At 38.8% G+C, this 17748-nt stretch overlaps 1 protein-coding gene across 6 annotated transcripts in view; it reads left to right on the top strand.

Annotated features, from left to right (window-relative positions):
* The first annotated feature begins 2178 nt into the window (after positions 1 to 2178).
* LOC129763418 (uncharacterized) overlaps positions 2179 to 17748 on the top strand; it is a 151902-nt gene continuing 136332 nt past the window's right edge. For all 6 annotated transcript variants that reach the window (XM_055762474.1, XM_055762473.1, XM_055762472.1 and 3 more), the window contains exon 1: positions 2179 to 3217. In XM_055762474.1, coding sequence (XP_055618449.1) covers positions 3022 to 3217 — 196 coding nt within the window. In that variant the 5' untranslated portion in view covers positions 2179 to 3021. The remainder of the gene's footprint in view (positions 3218 to 17748) is intronic.

Raw genomic sequence — 17748 nt, 5'->3', positions numbered from 1 at the left:
ATTTACTAAAAAGTTCCTGGGAGCTTGAAAAGGTTTAACGGCTTGCGTGGCTTCGTAGAATCATTTCGAGAAGCAAGCAAATGAGAATTTCTTTCTTGCCTTTGCGAGAACAATACATGCCATTCAACAAGCATCAAACACGCGTCTAACAGATGCACACAGTTGCAGCGATAAAAATAAAATAGTGAAATATTTGCTAGCGTTCACAGCTCGAGGGAAACATAAAATACATAGGGAGCAGAATAAGCGACCTTGGGTGTTTCGGTCACAGAAAGATTCTGAGAATTTTCCTCAGAGGAGATGCAATACTTATACGCTTCTTCTTCTTTCTTTGTTTTTAAGAGGCATTAAACTTTGCAGTTCATTCGCCTCTAACGACTTATACGCTAGCGACAGCTTCCTTAATATGCAAGGGTGGAGTATACTTCGCGAATATTCTCTCTTCGCTATCCCCCTTCGTTGTTTCTATTCTAGCGGCTGCATAAGTTGCCCGATATTGACAGCACTATTCGTTCGATTAATTCAAATAATCGAATATCTGAAAGTATAATCGAGTAATTTTGTATCGAACAATTTAAAATCAAAATATGAATACATCGAATAGTTGTCACTGTAATTGCGATTAATGAAAGAAGGCATTTTTCTCAAGGTTAATGCATTTTTAGGTTAAGAATTAGGCTGTATAATTTTTTATTCAATATTTTTTATCCAATAATGGAACATCGACAACCTGATAGACCACGCGACCAGAATGACAACATAATACGTGATTATTACAAGAAAAAACAGGAAGTGGGTTATATCTATGGTATAACCGCAAGGGTGACGTAGGACTATCGTTGATTTAGAGATCATTTGTTTGAAGTTGAATCTGAATTCATTCTGAATGAATGAATATTTGGGGGACTTCGAAAACAAGCGCGTTACGTTGGAGGCACAAGGTTTTATGCATCCAATATTGGATACGGAAATATCCTACTGATGGGGAAGAATAATCTTCAGAAGCTATCCTGTTAATTGCGATCGATTGAAAAATCACAAAACCAAATGTATTTGGTCACAGTGTTACATGGATAGAAAACATTCAAATAAACTCTTTCACATGAATGTATTTTTAAATTCCCAGAGGAACTGGCAGATTATTTTCAGTAACGATTAGATATTTCCACATTTTCCTCGATACTGGAAGCCCACCAGTGGTTAATGCTAACTCGATAACCATCTGTTAATAGCACTTGATTGAAACATATTTGGTCACAGTGTTACATGGATAGAAAACATTCAAATAAACTCATTCACATGAATGTATTTTTAAATTCCCAGAGGAACTGGCAGATTATTTTCCAGCAATGATTAGATCTTTCCGGAATTTTCTCGATGCTGAATGGCATCCAAACGAAGAATTCCGCGCGTGTATGTGTGTGGCGACTGCTCCGAACTCTTCCCGGGGAACCGTTTGTGGCCTCACTCTCCTCCTGATGGATTCTCTTCTGGCCTAAGGTGCACAAACAGGCTCTTGGTGACACCGTTCATCCGCGCTTTCATGATAAACGAAGAGCTTCACCACAACAGCGACAACATGCTCCAATCGCTGTTCAATTTGAACTGAGTGGATTTCCGGGCGGCGCTCGCTTACATACCGATTGGTGATTTCAATAGCCTGTTTTGAAAGCAATTTTAAGACTATTGAAACAAGTTTTTGGATCAAAAAGTAACAAGTATAGAACGCGTAGACATTTTATCTTTCGAATGAAGTGTTTATCATACCATTTCGTTCAGTTGTTTAGGAGCTTTTAACGCTCAAAATCTCGGTCTCCGGCGTAACGCTTTCGTTTTCGAAACTTTGATTTTACACCCCGGTATAGAAATGAAAGACGTAGTCCTACGTCAAAAATATTCGTTCGATTAATCGAATATTGGAAAATGCCCCAACGATTAATCGATAATCGAATAAATGAAAAATTTAGACATCACTATCACTGCCCACTGTTCAAAATTTTACTCCGACAGGACTCATTTTCTGTGCTCCACTCTCTTCCTGTTTCCGAAGCACGTGAGAACGCGTGTTTGTAAATATATAGTATCTCACTCTCGCGCTCGCGCTCACGGGTCCCCCATCTGCTCAGTGGCGCTCCGGACAGCTGCAACTGGTTCTAGTCAAAACATTCGAGTTTCGCACTCCGTCGATTCTGTACGCGTTTTCCGCTTTGCTGAGTGAAAAATAAAGGAAAGAAAAAAAAAATCTTCCAACGCCAGGAACTACTATAATAAACTGTGTGTCCTCTACTTGTCACGTCATTAGTTTCTATCGTCGCATTGTGTTCGGGGGATCGGTGAAAGTGTGTGACAAAAAGGCAGTGTTGGAGAGCACTTGCAGCGGCCAAATTATTTCAAGTGATCAACACACAGCATCCGAGTGCGCGGTACTTGTCAAAGAGTTATTTCACATTGTAGAACAAAGTGCACGAGATCGCGCCAAACCTGCTGTCGTCGTTTTTCCGGTTTGGATATTTTCCACGATATTTTGTGTTCTGTTTTTTCGCGGTGAACCAAAACTGCAACAGCAAATAGTGTGGGATCGAATCACGTGCTCATACAGTAAGCTAAGGCATCAAAGGTCGAGCATCGTGTACCGATTTCAGAAGAAAAATATAGTTCTGGTTTAATTGTGTTTATCTTGAGCAAAAGTCAGTGCTTCAATTTGTGGTGTGTGTAATATTTTAAGTGTTTTGTAAACAAAATTCTTAGTGGTTAATTAGACTTGTCAAGAAAGCTTACGGCGAGTGTTTTGTTTATGAGCGGAATTTTTGGTTGCGGGAAAAATTCAGATCGCGCAATTTTTCGCAGCCCATTAGTGAGACACTGTAGCCACGATAGAAGTAGGGCCCATCTGGCCGGAAGTTTCAAGTCCACTGTGGGCGCTAGTGCAGAAGCAGTTTCCCACGCCGCCAACTGCACGGATTAGAGTTGGCTGACGAGAGCGGAACACTCGTTGATCGGGGCAAGGATTGCGGGGCTAGGATGAGCCTGAAGAAAGCCAGCCGCACCAAAAGCCTTTCGTTGAGCGGAGATGACTTCCCGTTGCGGCCGGCCAAGCCACGGGGCGTCTTCGTGACGGCTAAGCGTCCTGAGGACACGCTCAAGATCATGAAGTACATCGATGACAACGTTATCGGGAAAGGAGTTGCCTTCCTGGGACCATTCGGGAGACGAAAAGGTAATTTCAAACATATATTACGGGCATTTAGAATTCTAAGCACAGCTTCGTCCGTGAACTTTTTCGATTCGCACGCTCTTACATTAGCAATAGAAACGGACCCAAACCGCTACTGAATTGCGCGTAATTATACCCTTACGTAGCGAACCGCTTGCGAGTTCGCGGCTCAGCAGTAGGGCAGCTAATAACAAAATTTCCTGCCAGCACCGTAAACGCTGTACCTGATCTGCTATTAGCGATCATATTTTCACAGCTGAACACATTTCAGAGCTTGAGCCCGTCGCCCCGCGCACTATGGGTTTTTAGGCGGACAAAAATCGGAGAAGTGAATGTGACCTATCTGTTTTTCTATATTTCCTATAGAAAATAGACACTTGAACTAAGAAAAGTTTAAAATTTTAGGACTCTATCTGGTACTATACCTGAGATACAAGTATATTATCTTCTTATAAACGTTTCAGGTTTTTCTAAAGAAAACTTATAGACGACTTCTTCTTGATAGAATACAAAAGTCTCGAACGTTTCACGTTTTATTGAATGACATTGCCTAAATATTAAACATACTTTCATTCAAATCGTTTCATTCGTTCCATTTCATCGATCACATTCGATTAATTTTATAGATTGTGAATACATTCACACTTATAATACATTTTTTTTGTTCAACAATTTAAATACGCACTAGAAATAATTTGTATGGCAGAACAACGTTTGCCGGGTCAACTAGTTATTTTTTAAATAACCTAGCTGAGTTTGGCAGGCATTGATTGAGAATTCATGGGCTACACCCCCTCCTCTTTACAAATAATCGAATGACTTCACCATGTGTGCAAAAGATACGAAAATAAATAAATAATAAAGTAAAATAAAATAAATGAAAAGATACAACAAAAAGTCAAATGTCGCTATTTCCTTGTCACCCTATTTTAAGACTGGGCACCCTAACGGGCATATAAAAAATACGGGTCTAATTTCTTTGGCTGGTGATCAATCTCTACTACTTGGAGCAAAATTGATGCACTTAAGGTGAAGGTGGAAGCTAGCCATTGTAGTAGTATAGGTAAACCCTCGTGTAAAAATGGGGTAATAGTGTTTGTGAGAGAAGAGCAAAGCACACGTAAATAGATCAATTCACTTATCAGACTGTGTGGCGCTTCATTGACACGAGTCTTTGAATACATTTGAAAAAAAAAGAAACAAATAACAATTCAATACTAAAGTAAAATGTATGAACGATATGTTCCGATGAACAATTGCAAATATAAATATATATAGAAGGTGCATTTGCATATGATTCTGATTATACGCGAGCGTAACATGAGCAAATTTATAACACATGCGAATTGGGGCTCTTTTGGTATTAACAAGTTCTTCCGCATAGTAACTCGATGTTGATAATTCCTTAATATTTTCCTTCGTTGATCGTATTGTTTTCACATATTCACGTTGGAAAGCCTTAACCCTTCTCTTCGTTGGCCGAGGCATTTAGATTGAATTTAATACTTTTCCGTTTACTGTTTTTGAAAGCATAGGCAGCCGTGGCAGTGTTCCGAGCTCTGCAATACAATTTTCTTACTCAATGTTAAAGTTGCTAAAACTTACATTATAGACCCATTAAACGTTAAAAATAATAATTGTATTGATATCAACACAATTTTATTCTATTGATTTTCATTACATGGGACGCTATGACTCCGGAATAACATTTTATTGAGTGGTTTTTATAGCTGTTTCGATGATGTTGTTTGGCATCAGTGTCGAAAAAATAACGATGCTTCCACCAATACAAACAAAACCATTGCAGAAGATTGAAAAACGAAAATTTAACTTTCAGAGCACTTGCTCGAGTTTTCCGACGTTCTTCACTATACGGTGCGAAAGCAAATGAAAATTTAATATCTTGTGAGTAATCGATTAGAGTTTGGTTGATATTACTTGATGGGAAGTGTGCGAAAACGATCATTTTCTTCACACTGTTTCGCAAAATTATTGATTTTCGGTCGAGAGGTGAGGGAGGGAGATGAAAGAAATGAGCGCCATTGTGGCAGCCATTTATGGCTAGCTTCCACCTTCACCTTAAAAACTATTTTTTGTCTTCGAATCGTATGCATATACAGGTCGGACTCGATTATATTTGATTGCATTATACAGGGTGGCGCATAAGTCACGCAACGCTCTCTGAAGGAAAAAAAAACGATCGCGCTGCAACTATCGAGCGTGTTGGTTCCTAAGCGGATCAGTTGTCGACTTTGTATCGTTTTTTATTCGAAAATAAAGATTTCGTATCGTGAGACATTTTTTTTATACGATTTTTTTTCTGCAAACCGGTTGCGTGATTTATGCGCAACCATGTATACAATTTTGGGCTTGAAAAAAAATTTTTTTTTTCATATTAGGTTGGGAAAAAATTATCCATTATTTTTGGGTGAAATTCAAAATAATATGCTTCGGATTGTCCAATATGGGTCAAATATGCACCGTTTTGTTGTAAAATTTGTTACCATTCTAAATATAGCTTCATAATGTCGCTATCATAAAAGTCTTGGTCTTATTGGCGAAAAACTAATAGATGTTTACAATCTTCTGTTGATCCCGATTTCTTATCATTCTTGAAATTTTGCAATGCAAGAAAAAGTTGGTAATCACCTGGTGCCAGGTCAGCACTATATGGTAGATGCATTAAATATCCCAAAATTATCCTGTACTAAATTTTCTTATTTTTTAAATGAAAGCAACAGAATCGTCCTACGTGAAGTACTTTTTCAAATAGAGGCGAACAGATCTCGGAACTATAAACAAGTACGATAACTCTGTCATTGTTAAAATTCGACCATGTGTTTAAAAGGATTTTTTTGCCGTACCGGTAAGTTTTTTCGGTTTTACAACAGATGGCGTAACTTAATTATTATTCCAGTGAATCAAATTCCCAGACATTCGTTGGAAAGCTATTGTTATTGCGCGTCTTTTTCAGTATATGTCAAAAAGTTGAAGCGTAAACAACATACTTTTTGCTACTTCGAATATGTCGAATTTCGTACCAACGAGAGTGTTTTTGCGGGGAGTGTTAATTCATTACTCCAATATGAAGAAAAAATTCGAGGGGTTGTATCCGAGACACGACCGCTTAGGACGCAGGACTACGCAATCTTTTTTTCTAATTTGTTGGTTTATCATTTCGGATATTATTTGCGAATACGTCGAGATTTCATAAATAACTCTTTAGTAAAATGTTCCAGGGACCCTGAAATGGTTTAATGGCTTGCGTGGTTTTGTAAAATCATTTCGAGAATCAACGATTCTTTCTTGTCTTTGCGAGAATAATACACTAATTGGTCATATGTCGCAATTTGTTTTTTTATATCAATGCACGCATTGCACTGAGTATTTAACGAGAGACACCTTCCGTGCATCGCCAATCAACAAGCATCAAACACGTGTTTAACAGATGCACACAGTTGCAGCGATAAAAATGAAACATCGCGAGAATGACCTTCATCAATAAGTAGTAGACAAGTTTGTAGTGTAGTATAAAAAATACCACAATAGTTCAATATAATGGACGCAGTGGTTCACACCCAACAGGGGAAAAAAGGGGGATGACCGTTATGAAAAATCGCTTCTCGACTCTCGGTCAAAACCGTCAACAAAGCTAAAAGTTTGCTGCATCAGAACAGACGCGATGCGCACGAGAGCAAATACGAATGACAACTAAAAAAATCGAAGGTGTGCTATTCACAAATACAGCTAGCGTTCCCAGTTCGAGGGGAACACAAAAGGAAAACACAAAACGAGCAGAATAAGCGACCTTTGTTGTTTCGGGCACAGAAAGAATCTGAGAGTTTTCTTCAGAGAAGATGCAATACTTATATGCTAGCGACAGCTTACTTACTATGTAATGGTGGAGTTTACGTCGCAAATATTCTCTTTTCGCTATCCTCCTTCGTATTCTAGCGGCTGCATGAGTTGCCCGTTATTGACAGCTCTGTTCGGGGAAGCACATAAATGGACAGAACAAATATATGGGGAAATGGGCTATGACTATGGGATTGTAATGTATAGCATATCAAACAAATCTTAGAAAAATTTCCTATTCGATTGGTATGCAAATCGTTAAAATCCGTAAAAAACGTGACCTGTTTTCTGATTTGGCACCCTTAATGTAAGACGTAGTCCCACGTCAAAAAGCTGCGGAAGGTCATCGCATTTTGGTGGAAGTTTATGGTGATCATGCTCCAACTGAGCGAACGTGTCAGACGTGGCGTTCCGGCCTGTCAAAAAAGTTTGAAGATGAAAAATTGGAGGCTTTACTCGATCAAGATCCGTTACAAACGCAACAAGAACTTGCAGATACACTTGGAGTAGCTCAGCAAACCATATTAATATTAATATCGTCACCTCCTGAGAGATTCTGGATATTTTTTTTTCATTTGAGAAAGGTGGACCATTACTCACGCTTTAACTCTAGAACGAAGCAACGGATTTGGACAGTCAGTATCAGATTTGATGCGTCTTAGTCTGCGTCAGGTTTATATGCCAAAAGAGAAATTATATCGCGAATATACAGTATGCAAAAAAAGTTTATCCCACCCTAGCCAAAAATAGATTTCTACCAAAAAACCAACCAAAACATTAAAACACGGTTAATTGTTGTTCAGTTTATTATTATTTAGGTAAAAACGAAGGCAATTCATGCGAGTTCAAAAAAAAAAAACAAATTTTCTTGCATTTGAGACATGATGTTAAAATATAACGCAAAAATGTATATCCATCCCTCTGGCTCACATAGTTTTAGTACTTCATGTGATCACCTTTGACTTCAATAACTATTCGGCATCGTCATGGCATCGACTCAACAAGCTTAGCAGTGGTTTCCGGGTGATTTTGTCCCATTCACATTCAGTTGAGATAACCTGCCACAATTACGGAATATTTGTTGGTTATTGGATCTGGAGTTTATTTTCCAAATAGACTAAAGATGCTCGATCGGATTAAGGCCAAGAGACTGTGCTGGCCACTCCGTAACCTTGACACGACCGCATTGTTGACGTAGAACTACGCTGTAGTTTAATTCAAGTCGCTTGTTTATAACTGCGGATATTATTTTATAATGCTACGAAAATTTTGAAATAACTATTCTACCAGTTTGGTCGCCCTGCAATGTTTTTTTTTTATTGTAAAGGGTGTGTCACATCAAATTGCATCACGGAAAAAACGCTGTAGAAATTTTTTTATTTTTATTTTTAGGAATTATATCTTCAGCTTTCGCTTATTATCAGATAAGAGTGTATAGATCACGCTGGCCATGCTTCACTGTCAATTTTTCGTAAATTTGGAAAAATGTCGTCGAACGAAAAAGAGCGTCGTGAATTAATCCTGCGCACTCATTTCGAGAATCCGGAGTTGTCACATCGGGACATCGGTAAGATGCTGGGAATCGTCCAATTCACGGTCAGCAGAGTACTAAAACGATACTTCGAGAACCTAACCATCGACCGGAAGGTGAAGAACGGCAAAAATGGATGCTCCGTCAGTGAAAAAGATCACAAGCGCGTAGTTAAGCAGTTTAGACGTGATCCGAGAAGTTCGGTCCGGGATGTCGCCAATAAGCTGAATTTGTCAAGTTCATTCGTCCAGCGGACCAAGCAGCGGGAGGGCCTGCGTACATACAAGGTTCAGGAGGCTCCTAACCGCGACGAAAGGCAAAACATGGTGGGGAAGACGCGAGCCCGGAAGCTGTACACCGAAATGCTGACGAAGCCGCATTGCCTGGTAATGGACGACGAAACCTACGTCAAAGCGGACTTTCGTCAGCTGCCGGGCCTGTTGTTCTTCTCCGCAGAGGACAAATTCAGCGTTCCGGAGGAGATTCGCAAGCAGAAACTATCCAAGTTTGCCAAAAAGTACATGGTGTGGCAAGCGATCTGCTCTTGCGGAAAGCGGAGCGCCCCCTTCGTGATGACCGGCACGGTAAACGGGCAGGTTTACCTTAGGGGTGCCTACAGAAGCGCTTACTACCACTATTGAGGCAGCACGAGGGCCCGACCATCTTCTGGCCGGATCTCGCTTCGTGCCACTATTCAAAGGACGTGTTGGAGTTGTACGAAGCCAACGGGGTCACCTTCGTTCCAAAGGAAATGAACCCGCCCAACGCGCCGGAGCTTCGCCCAATAGAGAAATATTGGGCGATTATGAAGCAGGCCCTCCGGAAGAACCCAAAAGTTGTCGAATCGGAGGCGGACTTCAAGAGAAAATGGATTTCTGTTCAAAAAAAACTACAACCTGACGTTGTACAGAACCTTATGGACGGGGTAAAGAGGAAGGTGCGAGCATACGGGCTTGGGCTCGAAGTATGAATAAAAAAAAAATGCCAAAAGTTGTTTAATAGTTTTTATTTTACTGTCTAAAATTTTCAAAAGGATCGGTCTACTGGGCGAATTTCTACAGCGTTTTTTTCGTGATGCAATTTGATGTGACACACCCTTTAGAATAATTTGACGATAGTTGTTTGATGATTAATTCTTGTGCTCGCAGAACAATACATGATCGAGATAAGCGCAGCTGTCATCCTTAGCGGAGAAAGTTTTGCTACTGGCAAGCGAAACCAAATCACATACAACATTTCAGAACAACATTTACTTTCTTGGTGACTAAATAAACGAAATAAACCCTATCTATTAATCTCAACAACCTCGAAAAGAGTAGCACTGCTTCATTATGATCAAGATTAGCGCAAATGCAATCCTAGTTGAAAGCAGTTTTGCGACTGGCACGCAACTGACGTTCGTCTGTAACCTTCACAAAGGCCCTTGGAAAACTTTACTTCATCCATAATATTACTCCTCCACCCCCATTGCCTTGAGGAAGGCATTCGATCCCTTTATTTCATAAAAAAGTGACCTGTTTTCTGATTTGGCACCCTTAATGAAAGACGTAGTTCTACGTCAAAATCAAAGTCATGCTCAGTTGGTTGAAAAATCAATGTTGATAAAGTAACTTACCACCGCCATGCTTGACTGTAAGCCGCAAACACTCCGTTTTCAAACTCTCATCGGTTCGGCGCCATTTTATTGTGATTACTTTCGTCCCGTCTGACCAAATCACCTTATTCCAGTCATCACTGGCCCATGAAATGTGGTCCTGGGCCCACTTTAAGCTTCTTAAGTACTACTCTGCCCTTAAGACCTTTCCCATGAAGACGATTTCGTACGGATTGTGATGTCAGTTGAATGGAAAACTCGCTTTCAGTCTGTTTCGCAATTTTCGGAGCTGATAGTTTCCCGGTGCAGCTCCGCCTTCTTCCCGATAGCTCTTAGCAGGTGAGATAGAACAACGCTTTTTATACATCTGCACAATCCTAGTGACCGTATCTTTGTAAAGCTGGACAATATCAGCAATTTCACGGTAGCTTTTGTCAGTTTTGTGATGTTCAATAATCAAATTTCGGATGCTGATCGAAATTTTTGCTTTTTTTTTGGAATTTGGCAACGGATCACTTCCAATTTTGAACAGCAAACTGAAATTTTGAGCACGAAAACTTCAAGAGCACTAATAGGCGACTAGACACAATGTTTACATTCGAAAAAGTTGCAGAATACACGCTAAAACTCTGTATAACACACTTAAATCGTAGTATCCGTTTGGGGGTGGATAACATTTTTTACCAAATTTTTTACCCTTTTTCATAATTCACATCTAATCTCAAGAAAAGATATAAACACCGTATTTTTAATGGCAATGTGATAAATGAACATAAATTGATAATTCATGGAGAAACACTCATCAAATTAACCTGATTTTTACCAGAAAAACAAAAAAAGATGTAAATTTGGTAGGGGTGATGGATAAACTTTTTTTTGCATACTGTAGATCGCGTACAGAAAAATAATTTCTGTGGGAACTTGAGTGCTCGAAATTATTTAAATCAAAATATCAATTGTGGGTGGGACGAAGTTCGCCGGGTCAGTTAGCATATAAATATATTCCACCATATCTCTGGAACGCCTTGACAGATATTCACCAAACTTGACATACATTCATTACAACTTGACACATTAGAGGTGATCAAAAGCGTATTAGAAATGGAAATATTTTTGTCCGCTTGCTTGTACGGAAATCATCCACAGTGCGTCGATTCTTCTGGGTTGCATTTATATTTTTTCTCGTCTTCTCGCGGACTCCGTCCTTCGAACATAGCAAACGAACCGACCGCAAGGTTAGAGAGTATAGCCTGTCTGAAAACAATTTGCTCGAAGCAGAACTAATTTTCGCGCGTCTAAGCAAAGCGAACGAATTAATTTTGCATGCGCGAAAATGGCGTGTTCGTGGCCTTGCGAGAGTAGAGCGGAGCGGGAATGGTAGGTAGTACTACTAGTACGAGAACCGAGAGTAGCAGTGGGCTTCGAAAACATGTCATGTGGTTTGTGCAAATGAGACACACGAAAAAGTGCGAAATCGCGAAGCAGGCCATGCTAGACACTGTGGCTACCGCGAGTGTCAATTATAATACGCCGCGCCGCACCGCGTAGCCGCAGAATGACGGAGGTAGCGGCGCTGCCGCTTTAATTTCATGATCGATTGCGAAAAGATGTGGTGATGAAAGATCGGCCTGTGACCGCCTTTTTTTCTCTTGTCGGTCCCGTGCCAGGAGCAAAGATGAATAATTAAGATATGATTACGCTTAATTTGCAGAAAATTTTTGTGAGGTGACGTTCCTCTTCGTGTCAGGCACACAGGTTGATGCGTTGGGGTTCGTCGAGCGTGTGAATTGCGACTTCTCGGCTGACTGTCAGTGTCGACGGCGACTTGGCGACTAGTTCGCAAAACAGCGCCAAAGGCTAACCCACGTTTGTGTGTTCATGCGTTGTCGTTCTTCGAATTGTAAGAAACGGATGGCATATAACATGCCTACCTACCTATCAGAATGAATGAGATTTTAATTGAAGGTTACGACGAATTGAGTGGTTACATGTTCACATCAGTTATTAATGGCTGTCGTGACTTTGTAGTCGCCGTCGGTGGCTAGCTGTCGAACCGGTTTACCTCATGCGTGCGACTGGAAGAGTGGAAGGGGATCGAGTGCATTGAAGAGTTGTCAGATGTAGGCTAAGGGGCTTCATACACTACCTCACTGAAACGACTACACTGTCAACTAGTTGGCAGGCTCCGACTTCAACATGCAATCGGTAACACTTCCGTGTGTTTAGCGGTGAGTTCTGGTGAAATTTTATTCTCGAATTGTGAGGAATGCACTCGACGTGAGAGAATGGCACCCGATATGTGTTATTTTTTCAATTCCGTATTCCTACACTGTGTCTACATAACCTTTTTTAGGCACATAATTTTAGAAAATAAACATACCCATGTTACACAGAAATTTTATATCATTCACAATTGAAAAAATTGGGTGTTTTTATTAATAAAGATATACGGTGATATAAAAACCCAAAAATATAAAGGGTGTGTCACATCAAATTGCATCACGGAAAAAACGCTGTAGAAATTTAATTTTTAGGAATTATATCTTCAGCTTTCACTTATAATCAGATAAGAGTGTATAGATCACGTTGGCCATGCTTCACTGTCAATTTTTCGTAAATTTGGGAAAATGTCGTCGAACGAAAAAGAGCGTCGTGAGTTAATCCTGTGCACTCAGTTTGAGAATCCGGAATTGTCACATCGGGACATCGGTAAGATGCTTGGAATCGTCCAACGGTCAGCAGAGTACTAAAACGATACTTCGAGAACCTAACCATCGACCGGAAGGTGAAGAACGGCAAAAATGGATGCTCCGTCAGTGAAGAAGATCACAAGCGCGTAGTTAAGCAGTTTAGACGTGATCCGAGAAGTTCGGTCCGGGATGTCGCCAATAAGCTGAATTTGAACCCGCCCAACGCGCCGGAGCTTCGCCCAATAGAGAAATATTGGGCGATTATGAAGCAGGCCCTCCGGAAGAACCCAAAAGTTGTCAAATCGGAGGCGGACTTCAAGAGAAAATGGATTTCTGTTCAAAAAAAACTACAACCTGACGTTGTACAGAACCTTATGGACGGGGTAAAGGGGAAGGTGCGAGCATACGGGCTTGGGCTCGAAGTATGAATAAAAAGAAAATGCCAAAAGTTGTTTAATAGTTTTTACTTTACTGTCTAAAATTTTCAATAGGATCGGTCTACTGGGCGAATTTCTACAGCGTTTTTTCCGTGATGCAATTTGATGTGACACACCCTTTAATGCGATTGTGTTATTTGTTGTAAGTTGGGACTCAAATAGTCCCATCGTGCAGCATGAGAAGAATGCTAAATGAGCATGCTCATGACTGGTATTTATGATTAAACACATGTTTTCACCAAAGCACAGCGATACTTTTCATACAGTACAAGACCACAATGTGCGAACGTCATGTTTTTTGTACTGAAACCGTTGGTTTAGATTTATTTATTTCTACGTGTAGGGATATGGATTGGGATAAAGTTTTATTTATCAATGCTTGTGCAACAAATTCTTGGCCTTTGTTTTTTTTAATGTTATATTTTTATGTTATTAATTTATCCAATTTATCCAAATTATCCAACTGCGACGATCAGGACTGCAACTAGACATCAATTGATTGAACTTATCAACGGCATTCATATTATTATTATAATCCGCAGTCCATGAAGGACAAGTAATGGATATTCTAATTCCCTGACGATTTTTGCTCTGTGCTTTGGAGTATTGATTTGGATTGTGAAAATTTGAAACAATGATAACTTCTTTATTATCCTTCCATTTGGTGGCAACTATTCCCGTATCACTTAGGAGAACCGCGGACGGACAGTGGTTGATTCATATAGTTACATTTTGAATTTCAGATTTCTGTTAATGAGAACACATGTACGGAAAAGTAAATTCATTTTTGAGTGGAAAATTTAAATTATTGAAATAATTGTACTGTTAGGGTAAAACGGACAGTTGCCAGTGGGAGTGAATTGAGGGTCTGTCCGTTTATACTACTGAAAAGCACAATATCACTTTTAGGTGGATTAATTCGATTTTTCATCATTTAACGGACATTCGTGATGAGTTCACCCTTGGTTGGATAAAATTATTTCTCTTGCGATTGATAAACCTCTACGCTTCATATATAACAAACCTTTCCATATTACCCCCACTACATGTCCATTATATCCGCATCGAAAAAAATGTTGTACTTTTCGGTCTGTTTTAATTTCAATAAAAAACATGGAAAAACATTTTTTGTAAAATATTAGGCTAATTAGGTAGAAGAACAGTATATTGAATTGCAATAAACTGCATCATAGTTTTGGGAAACACGAGTTTCCAAAGATACAATTGAAGCTCTTCTTAACATGTCCGTTTTACCCCCACCTCCCCTACTAATGATTCATATTCTCCTCGATGTTCGATATGTTTACTAAACTTAGGAATTGTTTTCTCGTTTCAATCATTACACCGCACCGATTGGTTTTGTTCGGGAGATATTGTTTTATTGAACTACGTCCTTTAAATTCGGTTATCGATTCATCGATCGCGAAACTTTGACCTGGATCAAAATCCTTCTCAAAATTTACTTGTATCTTTTTCAAAAATGGACGAATTTTATATAGTTTGTCATGATTGATGGAATCGACATATTATCGTTTATATGAATGTGACTTAGAAGCCAACCGAATCGATTTACAATCATTAATTGACATATGTATTCAGTGCGTAAATAAGGTATAGTGCTGTGGAGTGGATTTATTCCCATTATAAAATTTATACCAATAAATGCGCGAATTTCTTATTCATTAGTTGGAGTGTTGTATTTTGTTGTTCTGCATATAAATTAATTTGAAAACCGATGGAGTCAATAATTTCGTCAGTTATAAATTTGTATATCACGTCATAAGGTGTTGGATCTAACAGGTTTGCAATATCTTTAGTAGGCCCAACATTTGAAAAAAATTATCCCTCTGGTGTTGTGTTTCCGTTATGACTCTATTTTGCAAACTTTTTGGCATATGTTTTCCTATTGAGAACTTGTGCATTTTCTTCTATTCCACTACTTTCAGACACATCTGAAGTAGAAAGTAGTCAAATTCGTTTTTGACTTAGGACTACGTCTTACATTAGGGTTGCCAAATCAGGAAACAAGACACGATTTAATGAAATAAAGTTAACGTTGATAACTATTTTTGCTGCGAACGGATTTTAACGATTTGCATACCAACCGAATCGGAAATTTGCTAAGATTTGTTTGATATGCTATACATTACAATCCCATAGTCTGTATATGGTTTAAATTGATGAAGATTGGAAGCATTCCCATTTCCCCATACATTTGTTCTGTCCTTTTTTGTGCTTTCCCGAACAGAGCTGTCAATAACGGGTAACGTATGCAGCCGCTAGAATAGAAACAACGAAGGGGGATAGCGAAAAGAGAATATTTGGGAAGTAAACTCCACCCTTGCATATTGAATAAACTGTTGCTGACGTCTAAGTATTGCATCTCCTCTGAGGAAAATTCTCAGAATCTTCCTGTACCCGAAACAACAAAGGTCGCATATTCTGCTCGTTTCGTGTTTTATGTTTTATGTTTTTTTTAAACCACTATGAGGTTCAACAAAACATCTATGGTAAAAAAAGTACTTTTCAATTTTTTCCATACCATTCTCGATAGCTTCGTGATAAAAACTAGAAGTGGGTTATATCTGCGATATAACCGCAAGGACCACCGTTCCTCTAGCATTCAATAATTAACAAACATATAATTCTAAGACATTTTATCTTTCGAATAAGGTGATAATCATACCACTTCATTGAGCCGGAAAAGAATTATTAACGCTCAAAAGATGAATCGATTCCTCTTCGGAAACACCAATCGCCAATAACATTGTTACACGGCAACGCTCGTCAACACCCTTCGCGTGCAAATGGAGAGGCTCTGAAAAATCTGAAGTTTGAATCAACTCCACTAATTCCCCGTATTCTCTCGACCTTGCGCTTTGCGATTTTCTTTTTCCTGTGCTGTGTAATGCTTAACGGTGACTCTGTTGGAAAACTTTGTTTTGAAGGTTTAGATTTGTTTTTTTACCCCACCTTGCTATTTGTTTATGTTCGTTTGCGTCGGAATTGATGCTCTTGGTTGCAATTGCAGCACGGGATACCCAATACGAAAACAAATCTATTCCCTCCGACGCATTCGTAAGCGAACTATTTTCCATTATCTCTCCATGCAGTGACAAAAAAAGAACTGATGCTCTTGATCATAATTGCATCACGGGACACCTAATCGATTTTGCAAATGCGAAAACAAATCCATTCGCTCGGACACATTCGTAAGCGAAATATTTACCATGACCTCTTCACACAGTGGTAAATTAGGAACTGATACTCTTAGTTGCGATTGCATCACGGGACACTCAATGCGAAAACAAATCCATTCGCTCTGACGCATTCGCAAGCGAACTATTTTTCATTATCTCTCTACGCAGTGGCAAAAAAAAGAACTGATGCCCTTGGTCTCAATTGCATCACTGGAACCGAATGCGCAAATCTTCCTTTACTCGAGCGTATTTGCAAGCGAGTAAAAGAATCACAGCCTGTATGTATTTGCGATGACGGTTTCTCCAGTTGCATTGATTTTGCGTCCGTGTTCGGGAACACATTCCGATCACCACAAAAGCAATCTTCATCAATGAGCTAGATAGCCTATTTCCAAAACAAATTTAAGGCTATTGAAACGATTTTTAAACAAATAAGTGACAATCAAATAACTCATTGACGTTTCATCTCTCGAATAAAATGTTTATTATACCACTCCATTCAGCCAGTAAAGAGGTATTAACGTTCAAAACCTTGCACTCCAGCGTCACTCTCTCGTTTCCGAAATTTTGAACTTACACCCCGGTACAGAAATGAAAGACGTAGTCCTACATCAAAATTAGAAAGAAAAAATGGAAAGTGTGTCTTCTAAGGGTGTATCAAGAAATATTATCAAAAAAATTTCACCAAAAATTTAGGTACTAAAAAAATTCTTGAAATATTGAAATTTTTTTCGGGGAATTTAGAGATTCACAACTACTCTAATTCGTATTTAAATTTGAATCTGCACTTTTTCTGGATATGTGCGATTTTTTTGAGAATTTTAACAGCGTTGTGCGGTACAGAAAATATATATTTGTAAAATATGTTTTTTTTCAGTATTTTGAGATTCATTACAGTTTAATTCATATTTAAATAGGTATATTTATTTGTTTGTGTATTTATTATATATATTGGTATTTTTCAGAATACTTCGAGAACTGAGCGGTACGAAAATATCTAATATTTTTTTCAATATTTTTTTATTTCCATTTTTTTAATTTAAATTTAAATTTTCCTTGAATCTATTATTGTAATGTATTCGTGTATTCGTAAAAAGTGCCCCAAATCTTATCATCAGTGCTATGAAAAGTATTGTTTTTATTTATTTTTTATTAAATTCGTTTAATTTTACAGGCTCAGTTGAAAAAAAGTATTGTTGCAAATTAGAAAATTAGAATTTTTTTCTG

The sequence above is a fragment of the Toxorhynchites rutilus genome, chromosome 1 (genome assembly GCF_029784135.1).
Source record: "Toxorhynchites rutilus septentrionalis strain SRP chromosome 1, ASM2978413v1, whole genome shotgun sequence".
Classification (NCBI taxonomy): Eukaryota; Metazoa; Arthropoda; class Insecta; order Diptera; family Culicidae; genus Toxorhynchites; species Toxorhynchites rutilus.
The sequence above is the reverse complement of the archived record's forward strand: the minus strand, read 5'-3'. Positions and strand labels throughout refer to the sequence as shown.